Source organism: Erpetoichthys calabaricus, chromosome 8 (assembly GCF_900747795.2).
Source record: "Erpetoichthys calabaricus chromosome 8, fErpCal1.3, whole genome shotgun sequence".
Lineage (NCBI taxonomy): Eukaryota > Metazoa > Chordata > Cladistia > Polypteriformes > Polypteridae > Erpetoichthys > Erpetoichthys calabaricus.
The window spans coordinates 80,643,345-80,661,252 of NC_041401.2; the positions used below are offsets into that span (position 1 = coordinate 80,643,345).

The 17,908-nt window shown below is 37.0% G+C and overlaps 1 protein-coding gene across 1 annotated transcript in view; it reads right to left on the reverse strand.

Moving 5' to 3' along the window:
• Window positions 1-16,807, reverse strand: part of zgc:162816 (uncharacterized protein LOC571260 homolog) — a 32,172-nt gene extending 15,365 nt beyond the window's left edge. Inside the window, exons 1-4 of the mRNA XM_028806962.2 lie at window positions 16,652-16,807; window positions 10,870-11,018; window positions 5,765-6,045; window positions 1,351-1,531 (exon numbers count right to left, since the gene is read on the reverse strand). Coding sequence (XP_028662795.1) covers window positions 1,351-1,531; window positions 5,765-6,045; window positions 10,870-11,012 — 605 coding nt within the window. The 5' untranslated portion in view covers window positions 11,013-11,018; window positions 16,652-16,807. The remainder of the gene's footprint in view (window positions 1-1,350; window positions 1,532-5,764; window positions 6,046-10,869; window positions 11,019-16,651) is intronic.
• Window positions 16,808-17,908: the final 1,101 nt, after the last annotated feature.

Consider the following 17,908-nt stretch of genomic DNA (forward strand, 5'->3'; position numbering starts at 1 on the left):
TATTATTAGAACAAGTCATTCAAAAACATTACATTTATGTTGATGACACTCAGCTGTCTTTACCAATAAAATCAAACAATACTTCAGTTATATTAATTAATTGCTTTAGTAAGTAGAATAAGTGGATGGAAGAAAATGTTTAAATTTGGAAAAAAAAAAAAATCAGATTTATTAACAGGGAGCATTCTCCATAGAGCAAAGTAATACTGTACTGAAAACTCTTATTCAAAAAGGCTAAAACTGCAGACACGCATTTAACTTTTAGTTATTACATTTTTGTCATTTTAAAACTATTTTTCCAGCCTAGACATATCAAAACATTGCGGTAGTTACTTTATATACAGTAATTAGCCATGCTTGGTGACTCATTTATACTAAACATTGTTTAATACTGTCATAACTTACTGATATCTTGTTAAAATTTGAGTCTTACTCTAAATAAATTAAAACAAGGGCAGTAGTGATCATAGCATGAAGTAACAAGTATGACCATACAGCCCGAGTTCTTAAATTACTTCAAAGACTTATAGATAAATTTGTACATTAATTTGTAATCTTGCTTGCTACACTGAAATTCATTAATGGCCAATCTCCTTGTTACCTTATAAAAAAAATTAATGGCCTTTTTCTTGAGCGTATACTCTGCAATCACAAGGTGCAGGTCTACTTAATACTTTCCAGAAAAATACTACAAATGTATATCTACATTTAAATTATTGTTGTTATAGATGAACCTGAAACCATATTAATTAATAGAGAATTAACTAGATAATGATTTTGGTCTGAGTCACACAATACATTAAGTGCTAGCACCTTAGACACAATGACAGTTGTGGAACGTGAGTGATTAGGTAAGAGGAAATATGTTATCTTTTTAATGTTCAATTCAGTCCTCATCTTAACAGTGTCTCTGTCTTCAAAAGTGACAGTAAAATTGAAAATATACACCAGTATGCGTTTTATCGTGAAATTAACTTTTAAAGCATATGTGCAGTTTGCCTCCTTCAAAATCATACTAACCACAGAGCATTTCCTACTTTGTATATTGTGCAAATAGTTTACATCATTGATCCATGTAAAAAGCATCATTACATATATTTTCCTATCTTGCAGGATAATAATGTGACACTGCAGTGCTGTTAATTTAAACTCACTGCAATGTGTAAGCTTTCATAGTTCACTTAGTTTACCACAAGTGAATATTAACTAGAGCGCCTTCATACCAAACATAAATCACTAACAAATGAGCTAATACAAGCAGACAGATTTGAAAACATATTAACACAAGGAATCAGAAAAAAGATAGAAGAATATCAAGAACTGATAGCAATCTAGGCTTAACTTACGTACTTTTCTGCAAAATTCAAAACAGCACTGATAGTTCTCTGGGCAACAGCCTGGATCTCCTCTGCCCCAGAACATTTGTATGTGTTCCCACAATGTGCGTACACTCCACTAAGTTCTATACCACTGCTCTCGGATATAGCTTTGGCCAAGTCCACTGCTGCAGCCTCTGTATGTAAAATTCCAGCTAAACGAAATAAAAAGATTAGACAATCAGTCTTAATTTGACATAGGAGCTTAATGACTCACTGTGGGCAGAGTGGTGGCTCTGACACTAAAGATCTGCACTGGTAAATCGGAAAGGTTGCCGGTTCAAATCCCGTAAATGCCAAAAGTGACTACTTCGTTGGGCACCTGAGCAAGGCCCTTAAACTGCAATTGCTCTGTCCTGGGTATGACGTTAATCTGCATCCAGCCCTGCATGTAAGCCCTCCAACCTGCAGGGAAAAAGCTGGGGGTTGGTGGCAGAATTGGCTCTCCAGCCACCATAAAAAAAAAACCGCATGCTGTTCCATTCCATCTGAACTAGTGTGGTGCTGAGGTGTCACCCGTCGCATGGCTACACTCGGGTCCTAATCCTGAGTTGGTTTGTCATGTGGTGGGTGCGGCAATGCGCTGTATCAATTCGTGCTCCTAACCTCTCTCTCTTTTTGTATAACTGGGTAGGAAATCATTTTTAATAGGAAAATGCTGCCCCCACTGACTGAATTCCAGGAGTAATTTATAAACAAACTGGACATTTAACAGAATATACAAAATAACATTTACCTTATCAGAATAGTAAAAGCAATTATTTGGTTTCATCAATACCAGAAAAACAAAATACAAATTAAGCACAGTATAGAATCAGTTATCTTTATTTTTATAAAGAAATTGTCTAAAGAAAACCAATATTGATCCAATCATAAGCAAACATGTTTATGTAAGCAAGTTGTACAAACTGAGGACTAATTTGGTAAAGTTATGGGTAAAGCTGACAATCTATGCCCAAAGTCATTTGTTAGCACAATCTCGCATTACAATTACCGCTGGACTGGAGAAGGACTGATTTTGAACCAGTGTTGACCAATAGGAAGAAAGAAAAGGGAGTTACAAAAACATTCAAACAGAAGAAGAGCAGGAGGTAACAGCACTGAAGTAAACATAGCTTCTCTATTATAAGGGCATTCAAGTTTGGCCCATGAGGGCTGTAATGGCTGCACAATCTTGTTCCAACTCATATTCTTAATTATCCCAGTCCTTCCCAATAAATAAAGAGCTTGTCATTTGATTCTATATCTTTCTAGTGTTTTCAATATGCCAAGTGAGGTCTTATGATGACTTACATATATACATATACATACACACACACACACATTCACATGCTATATGAGTATTCGGAGCTCCAGACTGCGATGTTTCACTCTCTGACTTCACTGGGCTTGTGAATTTCCATGCAGTTCATTTGTTACTTTGTATATTAAAAAAAGCAATTAAAAATAATTTTTTTCTGAAAAAAGGAAGCAAACTAAATGTATAAAAAATGTATCACTCCTATCTAAATACAAATGGCATTTCTGGCTAACCAGGTATATTTTTTTTTTTTTATAACTGACTAAGGTGAAAAATCAGTGTTAAATCACAAATCAGAGAATATGAGTAACTTTATTTTCTCTGAAGTGTCTGACTAGTAGCTGCCCCTTACAAAATCATCAACAGCAATGATACTGCTGTGGGAGGAAAAACTTACCACGTCCTGCATTAAATACATTGGAGGTATTTTATTAGCATGTATTTCTATTTTTTGTGCTAGTGATGGTGTTGTTGTCCTTTGTTTTTGAAGTAGGGCTGGTAGAAGCCAGATAAAGCAGTCCATTTTATGATTGAGAGTGGTAATGTCAGGGCTCATCAAATAGATTTGATGACAAGCATATTCTCAAAGAACAATTACTTTTTAGGCTGTGCCAGGCCCTGCCGTAATCACTCTTAATCAAACCTTGCCATTATTACACTTATAGCCAGAACCTCACTGAAGAGAAATTTAAAATAAATAAATAACATTCCAAAGCATTGTCTTCTCATTCAGTAGACCACTGAAAAAAAATCTGCATATTTTTGTTATTACTCCAGATGCCATTTAAGCTATAAACATGCTTAAAAAAAACCCTTAAATGGCACAGTGGTTGGTATCTTAAGTGTTTGTAGGAGTTTTTCCACTATATACTTTGGATTTTCTCTAGAAACCCAACAGCTGTGTATTAGTTTAATCAGTATGTCAAATATAAATTAGTCCTATATAAATTATTTTGGATGTCAGGATGTTCCTTGACCAGGCTGGATTTCTGTCTAGTGCCTAAAATTGACATTACTAAATTAGAAAATATGCATGCTAAAACTGTTGGATTTTAGGCTAAGCTTATTACAAGTAATTATGCGCTTCAACTCTAATAAATGTTCATGATCATCTATTCCATTATTACTATGCGATCATTCAATGTCTGCAATGAAAGCACTATCATAGCCACTACTCTAATAGTCAGATAGCACTGTTGGTCCACACTATGCACCCTAGAAGAAATATATGTGGTAAGTTAACTATCTTAGGCTGTATTTGTTTCTGCAAAATCTGGCAACGACACTGTAATAAAGTAGGCACATCCCATCTTTGAGTTCTTTTGTTTTAAATATCACAACATACATTAATTAACAACCATATTATCCTTACTAGGCCTGGGTAAAAATATTGATTTTCTGATGAATTGTTATTTTTCATTTAAACAATTCAATATCGATTCTTAAAGTATCAAGATTAATCTTGTGAATCTGTAGTCCACTCAAGTAATACAGTATATGTAGATTTTTCCACTACATTTCACTAATGCTCCTGTTAAGGCTTTCTACAGAAAAAAACACTTTACTACCTCACATAAAATGGTGTGTCCTCCTCAACTGAAATTAGCACTTACGCTTAAATCAGATGTGTGGACTTACTATGGATTCAAACAGTGCATTAGTAAAGCTGGATAAAAGCAAAGCCATATGTAAGTTGTGGAACTCAGAAGTATTGTTGTCACACAAATCCGAGAAATCACTTATTCCAACCTCACCCATAAACAAACAATCTCATTTGACATCCAAACAAGTAGAGCCTAAATCTATATTGAAGATGGTGTTTAGCTCCAAACTTCCATCTAATTCGCCTCATGTCCAAAAAAAATAACAGAATATAAAGTAGTTTTTATCTGTAAAGATAAGAAAACTTATACCATTGTTAAAAACAAGGGCTTCCAACAAATGATACAGGTTTTGAAACTGTGGTATGCTTTACCAACCACAAAGCAAATGAGTGTAGTTAGTGTACTTAGGGTTTATGAAGATCTTAAGCAAAGCACTGCCACATCTCTAATGTCACTACATGAAAAACAACTGGGCACCCTGGGCTGTGTTGCAGGCAAGAGCGCTGAATATCGAGTAAGGTCGCTCCATAGCTGAATGCCAGTCACATCGGGAGCAACCTTGCTGCGGAGATTGCTGGCTGTGGTTTGAAAAACCTTTCTAGCATTTCCAATGCCCTGTTCCATTGCAGGGCCACATCAATCCCAAGTTTGTGTGTTGGCAAGTCCAATAAACGTTGCTTCTCTTTTAAGCATGTGGCTAGCTCTACTGCTATGGTGGATAAAGTTTGTAACGTGCCTCACCCTGCCAAGCAATGTGCAATTCTTGGAATTTTCGGAGCAGCCTGCGATACCAAAGCAAGTGTGTATACAAAGCTGCCAACGTGAAGTAGCTCCATAAGCTGTACTGCACGGATCATATCAGCAGTGTTGTTAGTCACGATGGCTGGTTCTTTGTCTTTTATGTCTGAGGAGGAACTGTGAAGACACATTTTCGAGATGGATCAAATGAAGATCATATCAGCAGTGTAACCTGAAGGATTACAGAAAGACACAAATCTTCCCACTTTATCTTTAATTTTTACTAATTCAAGATTATTTTAAAATGTCCAATACGCAAATAAATTTAGCTAACAATTTATTTGAAGGGTATCTACATGTAGAATCATAAGACACAAATAGGTAATTGAATAACATATTTATTGTTTAAGAAAAGTTTAGAAAAACTTTTAGAAAATGCATGTATTATATTAACTGGTAACAGCAAATTAGCCCGGTGTAAGTGATTGTAGGTGTGTGTAGACCTGAATTGAACTGTGCCCAAAACTACCAAAATAACTTCAACAGAGTTAATAGAATTAGAAAATGGATGAATGATTAATCTGTCTAACTAATGATTTGCAAGGATAACATGCACACTAATTAGACCATGAGGCGTACAAGCAAAAAATCACATGAAAAAGCATAGATACAAAATTCTAGTAAATCTACTAGTAAAATCAAATGGAATTTTCCAGGGTTGCAGAGGATGAATCTGCATTACTTACCACGTCCATTTTCGCAGTCCAGTTTGAGCCACACCCTCCACAATTTGCCTTTTTTCAAAGGTTTCTTCTTGAGGGCTTCAAGTACAGTCATATTGTCAAAGAGCACATGAAACAATTCCAGGCGCTCTGAAAGCTCTGCACATTTATCAATTTTGTCCAGTGACAATGAAAAGGCATATAGAATGTCATCAAAACCATGGTTTGCAAAAAAGAATGCTTCAGCTAATGTAGATACCACAATGCATCGACGTGTCCCTCCTGTCATTATATGTCCACATTCTCTAAAGAAGGAAATAACACTGGGTTACCAAGAATTTCATCTGACAACTGCACATAGGAATTCTGCCACTTATACTTCTTGTAGTTTTTTTTTTTATCTTTACCTCTTGTTTAGCCAGACTGTTACCTTTTTCTTCATCTAGTAATTTTCCAATATGTGAAAAGGGAAATAATAACAGACCACCAATGTAAATAGGTACATTGCCTCAGAAATGTATGACTGCAATCTGCTCCAATGATGCACTGCCAAACTGCAGTGCAGACATTTCATTTAAGGGCTAGATTTAGCATTTTTAAAGCCAAGGTCATTTACTTACACATGTTAAATACTTATGCATTTCCCATGTGAAACTGTGGTCTAAAGTTAAGAGTTTCCTAGAACTTTTATAAAATACATAGTCAGTCCTAGTATTTTACAATGTATCCTATGGGGTATAGAGCACCTTGGAAAATAAAAGCTTAAACTTCCCTTAATCTTTGAAGCAGCAAACGTTTCAATAGAAGAAAACTTGCCTTCACTGTTTCCAAAGCATTTTTGTGGCAGTAATAGAGATCTGGAAATAATATCACATGCACTTCATAATACTGCAGTGGGCTAGCGCCCTGCCCAGGGATTTGTTCCTGCCTTGTGCCCTGTATTGGCTGGAATTGGCTCCAGCAGACCCCCTGTGACCCTATGCTAGGATATAGAAGGTTGGACTGACTGACTGACTGACTGACTTCAGAACAGGTCATCCACTTGATGCTAAGTGTGTTTGGGCCTGGCCACTACTTGGATGGACCATCTAGGAAAAGCTAGGGTTGCTGTTGGAAGAGGCGTTTGAAAAGCTAGCAGGAGGGGCTTACCCCGTAGTCTGTGTGTAGATCCCAATGCCCCAGTGCAGTGAGAGGGACACTGTGTTGTACAAATAGTAACGTCCTTGGATGAGACGTAAAACTAAGGTCCTAATTCTCTGTGATCATAAAAGATCTCTGAGTATATCCCAATGTCCTGGCTAAATTGCCCACCACAGCCTAGTTATTCTGGCTCCCTGATCATTTACTGTCTCTAATTGGGTAACTATCTCTCACCCCTTCACCACCTAATAGTTAATGTATGTGGTGAGCATACTAGCACATAAATGGCTGCCGTCACATCATCCAGGTGGATGCTACACATTAGTGGTGGTGGAAGAGGCGCCCTACTCACTTATGAAAAGCACTTTGAGTAGTGAGAAAAGCACTGTATAAATGTAAAGAATTATTATTTTATTGCATATTCCCTTTACATTTTTTGTTGAGGTAAGGATAAGTTGTTTTTTTTTTATTTGATAGAGGTAGCTTTCCTAGGAGGAGTTCTCATAAAAATACAGAAGTAAATCAACACAACACCAAGTATGAAGCACAAACTGTTTAGAATGATATTGTCTTTCGAAAGGAACCCACACCCCGGGGAAGTAAATGGTTGTTTTGGAAGAAGTTACGTGCTGATGTAGTGCACATACGTAGTTAGTCTTCTTATATAAAAAGGTTGAATCTTAATAATACTTTGCTTTTTTAATGAAAATGACATGTATATGGTAATTTTACAATGTGTGTTATCTTAAGACGAGGATCAATGCTTGACAACCTTCTTGGCTTGAAAAATGGGTGTATTCGAATACATATTTAGGGCTTCATTTTCCAACGTACTCCGTGCACCATAGGTTATGTTGTAAAATGCCAGGACCAACTACGTATTTTTAATATTTATAGAAAACGCTGAATTTTAGAATACATTTTGCATGGCAAATGCATATATACCATTTTTTGAAGAAATAATTTCATCTTGAAAAATATGGAATTTATCCTTTAAGTATAAAACACAGCAGGCCCTGAGGGCACCTAAAGACAACTTTAAAATTCTTAGATCAATTAGATTAGATGCTGAATAGGCACATACTAATAAAATTACAACTCTAATCAATATAAGAAAGTCTCCAAGGGTATATAATTTAACAACATTAGCATGATGAAAAAATACAAACTGAATTACAAACGTACATTAAAAGACGCCAGAGCAATAGGAAAGACTTAAATATATAGATTATAAATGGGCATTTTGTAATATTTTAAAATATTGGATATCTATACATGATATTCAAATTGTAAAAATATTAATTTTTATTTATTTAAAAATAAGTATCCATCCACCATTTTTAACCCATTTTGTTCATTACAGGGTCAAGGTTAGGTGGAGTCTACTCCAACCACACCGAATACAAAGGTGTAAATTAAACCTGGACATGACAACCACCCCCTCACACTGGAGCAATTCAGATTTATCACTAAAAATCTATAAGTTTGTGGGAGTCAAGACATGGGGCTTCATGTATAAAATGTATTTACACTCTCAAATATGCATAAAGCCACTTATTACACAAAAGTTGGTATTTTAATTTAAAAAAATGGTATGAAAGTTGAGTGACAACTTGAAGGACAATGAAGTGGAAAAAAATATTTAGTTTTGTTGCAAATTTCAATGTCACATTCCAATGTTCCTGAACTAATTATATCAAAGTTAATGGACATATTCTCTTAATACAACAATCTTCAACATTGGTAATAAAGCCTAGTGCATACGGTTAATTGTAATTGCTTTAGTGTGTAGCCTATCTATTTTGTCTAAAAAAAGCAAGTGCTGTGTGTTGTAGGACATAACTGGCAAATTTCAGCATTAGCTCTTTTGGAGGATATTGCTAATGGCAGGCTATCATGGAATCACAATGATGTTTTGGCTCAGGATGATGGCTGTTTAAGCCAATTTAGACATCATAGAGATGTCCTCATGGGATTGTGTGCTTAACTGGAGCTTACATTACAGACACCATGATGCAGAAATCACATAATCCCTGTTCCATCACAGGCTGAAACTACTGTAAGGGTATTTGGTGATGGGCTCTTTTCTGCATGAACTGGCTGACCACCTCAAAAATCTTGCAGACATCCCTGAGCCTGCCATGCCAAGGATAGTAAAATGAAGATGCTCTCCACACATATGCAATTCCCTTACAGTCAGGATAAGCAAGCCAAGATCAAAGGGCAATTTTAAGCGAATGCAGATTTTCCTAATGTAATCAGAGCAATTAACTGCACACATGTCAAAATAAAGGCACCATCACAGAATTAATATATTTTTGTAAACAGAAAGCACTTTCATTTAATTAATATACAACTAATAGGTGATGCTCAAATGTGTCTGACTAACATTGTTGCGAGATACCATCTCAATCCAAGATTCCTTTATTTTATCAAATAGTATGTGATGATGGTTGGCTTCTTGGTAAGTCTAATTAATAGGAATATAATTAAGTTTAGTACATTATAAGCAACTTTATATAACCTTTCTTTCAGGTGATAGCAGGAACATCACAAGGGAGCAGATGAAAGGCATTCCTGCACACAATCAATGATTGAACGGATATATTATATATTTTAACTTGCTTTGTGAGTTGCCTTGGATAAACACATCATCTAAATAAACAACAATAACAGAACGGACCTTTGGTTCATTGAAAAGTTGATTGCAGAGTTTGGACAGCATAAAAACATATATTCATTGTTCCATTATTTTGATGAACATGCACAATAAATGAATAATGGAATGGCCATCTCCATGCTATGAAGAGTTTTTATTTTTTATTTATCACTGTCTTAGACATTTGCATTTCCTATTAAGAATGTGCCATGTACTTGTTATAAACCTGCTCATCGTGCTTTTTTAGAATTGCTGGGGAAAATAATAACATAACACTTTACTGTCTACGGCGATATTGATTACTTACCAAATAAATCAAAATGAGAGAATTTAGTCTCCAGTTCAACCCAAGTGAACCCATGACTATACTCATCCACAACTTTGATATGGGTGTGCCTAGCTAGCTTCATCCGATCAAAATAATATAATGTACATATAATGTGAACTTAAAATGTGTACTATCGATATTTTTTAATAACACAAGCTGCTATCACTGTGTAGTGACAGAAATAAAGCATAAACGTTTAGAAATACTGGCAAATGTTTCATGAACAATTTTGTAACATGAAAGTATATGGGTAAAAAATGAATGAATGGAAATATGGCTACCAATGGCTTTGTGGTCAAATGACTTCACCAAAACACAACCTCTGTCTAAATATAGTTCGAATGTGCCATTACAATTTTTTATACTAATACTTTTTCAAGTTCTGGATTTTCACAATTTTCTACCCTGTATAGCTGCAGTACAAAAGGTGTCATTTTGCTTGGCTTTTCTCCACCCTGTATAGCACAAGTCAGCTGCACTGCTTCATTTATCTTAGAATCACTGCATAACATTAACGGCAGGAGAAAGACAGAGAATAGGCATCAATGTGTGAATTTATTAATTCATACTGTATGATTGAAAGAAATGAGAAATCACGTTTTATCTTTGACCTTTTCTGATTTCACACTCAACATGTTTCCCTTATCTGATGAGGGCAGAAGCTAACCTGTAAACAGGGTAGGCATATTAAACAGGGTAGGCATAGGATTTCCTTTGACAAATCAGCACAGATTTAGCTCACTGATAATATATGACAGGTTTCAAAGTTCACGTGTGTTATATGAGGGGATAAGGCTGAACTGTTAAGAAATAAAAATATGGACTCTGCACCTAAATGGGTTAAGTGTGTAAATTTTCCAGTGAACATTTCCCTGACTCAGGCCCTCTTTAACTCTGCTTTGCTTCGATATTCAGCTTCTGTACTCTGATACAATTTCAGCAAGTACTAAACAACTTGAAATTCATTTTCAACAGAGAAAACAATAAACATGACAAACTTACATGGTTTTGTGCGTTTTCATGTGAGGACGAAGTTGAACACCAAGTTTCTTGAAACGATCAATCATAACATTTGCATTTCTCTGAACTTTCTGAAGATCGACAATAAATGCTGGAGTCAGAAGTTCCTCTATTGAATTTGCCATGTCTCACTAAGGCAAGAGGGTGAGGAGGAAAAAAAAAGTAATTATAAATCAAAACTATAAAATTTACTACTCAATATATATATATACAGTACACACCCAGAATTTTTCATATGGAGTTAAGGGTGAACATTTTAAAGTGGTTATATTGGAGAGAGTTTGCAAACTGGTTTTAACCATTTTAAACTTTGCACATCCAAAGTTCAAAGTCCAGAATGATCCTTTAAGCTCCTGCTCAGCCAGTAAACATGTCTGACCATGAACAGGCTTTCTGTTACAAGCACTGTGGCTTGTATTGGAACAGCATTGGGATGTACAGCTTCCACTGCAGTGCCCTATATGTACTATGCATCCATATTTCTAGACTGCATTGGTTCACTAATGAAAGGTGCTATCTTTATATATACAGTAACTAGGGGGCTCCGCCCCCTGCTCGCTTCACTCGCCAACCCCTGGTCTTGGGTAACCCGAAATACATTTGATAGAGATTATTGTTACATATGTATCATGTTCACTGCCACGATATCTGTAGGTCTATGTAATATATGTAAATGACAATACCAGTTTAATTGTTATGTTATGTTGGTATAGATGTGCAGATCTATGTATGAGATATATTGGAGTGTAAAGGTGTACATGATGTATATAGGAAGTACAGATATACACAACATTTGTAGTATAGATGGCGTGTTGTCCGTGAATGAGTTTTCCTTGGTATGGAGTTATTATAATCTTAACGTCACATGAATGCCGAACTCTTGAGAAGGCTACATAAAGTTGTCCATGTCTAAATACAGGCTCAGAGAGGTAAAGGCCGACTCTGTCCATGGTCTGTCTTTGGGATTTGTTGATTGTCATGGCAAATGCAGCTTTAATGGGAGATTGGCGTTGTTAAAGTGAACAGTATTGTTAGCAACCATTAATAATGTATCACTGTAATGTGCTTCACATATGCTGTGTAGTTTGGACGTCTGGGGATTCTGTCCGTATAATACGGAGCGTTTGTTTATTCATATTATACCTCTGGTGTCGTGTGTGTGTTCTCTGTGGTTGTCGTTGTAGGCGCTCCGTACTATGTCAGGTTTGACCATGCTGTGGTTTGTGGACGTTTGGGGACTCCGTACTTTCTGTGGTTTGACTGTGGGGCGGGATGCCGAGGCCTCTTGTGTTTGTTACTTCCGTGAGTACTTATAATATTGTATTACTGTAATGTGATTCACATATGCTGTGGAGTCCGGATCTTTGGGGCGTCTGTACTATCCTGGGTTTTTGGCTGCGGTGTTTTAGACGTGCGTTGTAGGCGCCTGCACCTTCCGTACTATGTCGGGTCTGACTATGCCATGTAGTGTGGGCGTGTACGGTTCCGTACTCCTCCATCTGGTCTCGTGTCTGTGTGTTCTGTGGTTGTACCGTTAGTAATGTATCACTGTAATGTGCTTCACATATGCTGTGTACTCTGGACGTTTGGGGATTCTGTCCGTTTAATACGGAGCGTTCGTTTATTAATATTATACCTCTGGTGCCGTGTGTGTGTTTTATGTGGTTGTCGTTGTAGGCGCATGCGCCCTCCATACTATCTCGGGTTTGACTATGCTGTGTCTTGTGGACGTTTGGGGACTCTGTACTCTCTCCGGTTTGATTGTGGGGCGGGACGCCGAGGCGTCTTGTGTTTGTTTTTTCTGTGAGTACTCATATTATTGTACTAGCAAAATACCCGCGCTTCGCAGCGGAGAAGTAGTGTGTTAAAGAGGTTATGAAAAAAAAAGGAAACATTTTAAAAATAACGTAACATGATTGTCAATGTAATTGTGTTGTCATTGTTATGAGTGTTGCTGTGTTTTATATATATAAAATACACACACACACATATAAACATATATATACATATACACATATATATACATATCTACATATATATATATATATATATATATATATATACATATACACATCCACATATCAACATATATATATACACATATATATACACACACACGCTTTATGGGTGATGATTGTTTTACTCTTTTTATCTTTATTTTATTTTATTGTAGAATCAACTCCTATCTGCGCACAGCAGGGCAGCCGTGGGCGGATGCGTATGGTGTATTCACTCCATGTTATCGTGCATTGCGCTGTCAGTGGTATTTTGATAAAAGAATTTGAACAACATATAAGAAGCGTATAAATTATTAAACAGTAAAACATTAACATTTAAGAAGTAAAGTTACATTAAGTACTACTGCAGTGCCTTCGGGTATACCTCATTTTTTGTTTGCCCATTACATGCTTAAATGTATACATTTTTTGGTGCACCTACCCGAGAACACGCGACATATAACCGAGCGTGGGAGAAGCATGGATTTTAAACACGCGTTGAGTTCATCTGCTGGTCTCCCTCGTGGAATAACTGGTAATGTTTGACTAAAATCTACAGCGAGTAAAACGACATTACGTCCTATTTTTTTTTTTACGATCTCTGAGATGTTGCTTTTTTCGGTTCGGCGTCAGCGCCATAGTTGAAGCCCCTAACGTTGCGGTCAGCAAGTCGGCTAACATCCGCCATGTGCCGTCTTTCAGTTGCGAGAAGCAGATCATAGAATGGTTGAAACTGTTGCCCCTAACGTTGCGCCACGGCGTGTGGTTCGTTTATACCTCGTGTCTTCTCATTAAACTTTTATCTCGCCAATATGTTATTGCAATCCGCAGCGGGAGCGTTTCTATAAACTTAATTTAAACTTACGTTTTACACTGTGCTTTGTTTCCCTTATGAACATGCTTGTATGCTTAACTCGCTCCGTTCTCAATTGTTTAATTAATTTTTTGCTCTTCGCTGTTTGCGGCTGTTCCTCCATTTCCCCCTACTTCGTTCTTTTATCTTGCGAATATGTTATTGCAATCCTTAACGGGAGCGTTTCAATAAACTGATTGAAAATAGTTTTGCATTTACCTTTTTAGTAAAAGGAGAGCTTTTAAGCCTGAGAAATCACCCCGTAAATGCACACGTTTAATTGGACATGTGTTAATATGTATGGTTACACAGTATTAAAAGACAGTGAACAACGTCAGTTACCTTTCTTCCCGCGTTTGATAAAAGGTGAGCTTTTAAGCCTGACAAATCACCCCGTAAATGCAGACGTTTAATTGCACATGTGTTAATATGTATGCTTACACAGTATTAAAAGACAGTCAAAAATTAACGTCATTTACCTTTGTTCCCGCGTGTGACTCGTGCTGTAAATGTCTTCCTTGTTTTTAGTTCACGTGATTACGTAGGAGGCGTGATGACGCGATACGTGACTCCGCCTCCTCCATTACAGTGTATGGACAAAAAATATGTTCCAGTTATGACCATTACGCTTTGAATTTCGGAATGAAACCTGCCTAACTTTTGTAAGTAAGCTGTAAGGAATGAGCCTGCCAAATTTCAGCCTTCCACCTACACGGGAAGTTGGAGAATTAGTGATGAGTGAGTCAGTCAGTCAGTGAGTGAGTGAGTGAGTGAGTCAGTGAGGGCTTTGCCTTTTATTAGTATAGATTACTGTAATGTGATTCACATATGCTGTGGAGTCCGTATCTCTGGGGCTTCTGTACCATCTCGGGGTTTTGCCTGCGGTGTGTTAGACACGCGTTGTAGGTTCGCGGTGGATCAGACTTCGCTTGCACCTTCCGTACTATCTTTGTGGACCTTTACGGACTCTGTAGTGTCTTCCGTTTGACTCTGGGGTGCAGTGCAGAATCCTCTTTTCTGTGTGGCTGTGTCGTTAGTCGTTAGCTATGGGCGTGTTGTTGCTTCATGTCTTATTTATGTTAGTTGAGCTCTTTCGTTTTTGAGCCGTAACTCCTTCGTTCGCGGTGGATCACACTTCGCTTGCGGTTTATGAGACGCGCGCTGTAGGCGCCTGCGCACTATGTCTCCTGGGTCCATTGCCGTGTACCTGCGTCTGTGCCTTCCGGTTTACCGAGACCTGCGTCTGTGCCTTCCGGTTTACCATTCTCGGTTAGTAATATGGATACGCTACTATGGCTGTCCGTTTGCCTGTCCAGGATTTTAAATCACCTGTAGCTCGCAACTATTGACCTTAAATTTGGTACACATATACTACGTGACCTCTACTATCCGCTTTCGGGGTGATTATTGAACTCCAAGGTTATTCCTCTTTTTATTTTTATTTTATTTTATTGTAAAATCAACTATCGGCAGCGGCCAGCAGGGGGGCCGTGTGGCACATGTGTGCGGGCGCCGTTCTCATTCCTACCTCTTCATATCTTAAATCATTCTTGAAGCTGATTGAAGACTTACGTGCCAGCTTAAGTGAAATATTAAGGAAACGTACTAAGTAATTGCAACACAAACATGGACTTAATCAGTTTTAATGTGAAAAGAGATGATGAAAGAAGAGAAGAAGCGGGTCGCTAGGGTGGAGAAAATAAGAGCTGCTCAGGAAGCAGCAAGCGCATCAACCTCTGAGCAAATGAATGGTAAACGTACAGAGAAAGAGGATGAAAACAAGGAATACTCAAGTCAAATGTATTCACTGCACATTATCATGCAGTGTGCCGTTACTGGTATAAGATAAAGACTAATCTCAGATTAACATTTTGTCTTTATTTTCAAAGAATCTGTTTTATGAAACTTGTGATGTGACTGCATGCACATCTACAGTAAGACCATGGGTTCAACATTATTACATGTACAGAGTACACTGAATGACTTATTTACATGTGGTAATCAACAAGCCGCCACTCTTCAGTGCCATGACCAGGTTTTGGCTTTAAAAATTACCTAATTATTAAATCTCACCTTTCTACTGTAAAATGTGCAAAACACTAAAAGTACAAAGTCAGAAATATAGAAAGTATAAAAAAGATACAAATAATAATACTATATATACTGTCAAAATGTGTCATTTGTGTGGTATGTCTTGAAGCATGGTCAAGTACAATCTTGAAGCATAGTCAAGACAATCCAACCTCACAGTCTGGCCAATAATGGCATGATTCCTTGGCAGATGTTCTTTCCAGGCCGATCAGCTTTTGAACATGTGCGATTGACACGACTGTCACTTTCGGATTCATCAGAATCACTTTCGATTTCCCTGTCTGTTTCAATGTCGATGCCTGAAGACAGATTCACTTCAAAATCACTGCCTGTATCACTGTCAAGAGTGCGCAACACCTGGGCTGCTGAAAAACATCTCTTATGAGACACCTTTTTAAGTTAGCACAAAAGATGTGTCTGCACCATTGTCCAGGTAATACTCGGGCCTGTTGCTTACACAAGACACACCTATATCGTTTCCCGAGCAACGCTTGGCACTAACGCTGCTGGCACTTTTACAGCCCGAGTAATCCTCGGGTCCAATGCTTACATGGGACGCGTCTATACAGTTACCTGAGTAACGCTTGGGATTAATGTTTTTAGCACTGTTTTTACAGCCTGAGTGGTGCTCAGGTCTAACGCTAAGGAGGTTAATATACAGTTATGTGACATTCTAAGGTTTAACATATCAAGACATGACAAAAATTATCTTGTCCTCAACAAGTCCTATAATTTGATAAATCAAACTCTAGATGTCAAACAGCTTAGTGTATAAAAGATTTTGCCATTACAACAAAACTAAGCTAATTCAGTATAGCCTTACCTGGTTCAGTCTTCCAAATGCATTAAGAATTACAGCCTTGGTTAGCACAACTTCAGGTATCAAGAAACCAGCAATTTTTGGAATAAATGCAGGAATATCACTAACCGTCTTCAGTCCATTCACTTTATCTAAGACACTACATTCATGACTTCACATAAATCTAATAATAATAATAATAATAATAATACATTAGATTTATATAGTGCCTTTCCCATGCTCAAGGCATTGGGAACATTGGGTACAAATATTTCTGCATAGAACACTAAACAGATAAATACAAAAGACACAAAGCATTAAATAGAATAAAAAACAATATAATAAAAATATATAAAAAATATATATATAAAAAAAAACAAACTAAAATCAATACTAAAAGAAAAGCCTGAACAAGTAACAGCCTAGAGTTTCTCATCAGGCACTGCATTACAGTGTGGTACTCTGGCTGCACCTCAGAGAACTGGAAGACCCTTCAGTGTATCATCAAAAAAGCTCAAAGAATTAGTGGCATTCAGCTATGATCACTGGAAGATATCTTCACTCCCTGCTGCAACAGAAATGCAAAGAACATTTGTAGGGATCCAACACACCACAGCCATAACATTTCCACATCTCTGCACTGCTTCTGGAAGTCAATCTACCTATTAAATGCTCAGCGATCACTGCCCCTTCCACCACTGATTGAACTGAATTTCTGCATCAGCTACGCATTGTCATACACTTTTACATGACCCACGACCATTGCATTGACTGTAATCTTCATTTATTTGAGACTTCAATTATTATTTATCCATTTTGCTTACATGTCTACCTTTACTTTTACACTGGCTATATCTGGAACTGTTAATAGTAACTGTGCTGCTTATTTAGTTTATTGTCAACTCTTACATACTTCATCTGGCTTGCTGCAAATGATATTTCATTGTATTGTACAGTGACAATAAAGGAATCTTCACCATGAAGAAAATCTATCTGGAAAAATGGGCAACTCCTAACCAGTGTAACAACTGGCACATACTTAATTCCAAAAGACTTGAAAGTTGCTATTGCTGCAAACACTAGCTTTAAAAATACTAAAATTATTGGTACTGAATAGCAATGAAAACAGCGTATTTTTTTTAAACATATCTTCTTGCACAAACATAAAAAATGCATGCACAAATAACTGATTTCAAGTTTCAGTGTTTTGAAAATAACTAAACCTCAGTGTAACAATTATTATTTAGTAAAAGTAACTAATTAGGCAAGGGTCGGAATACG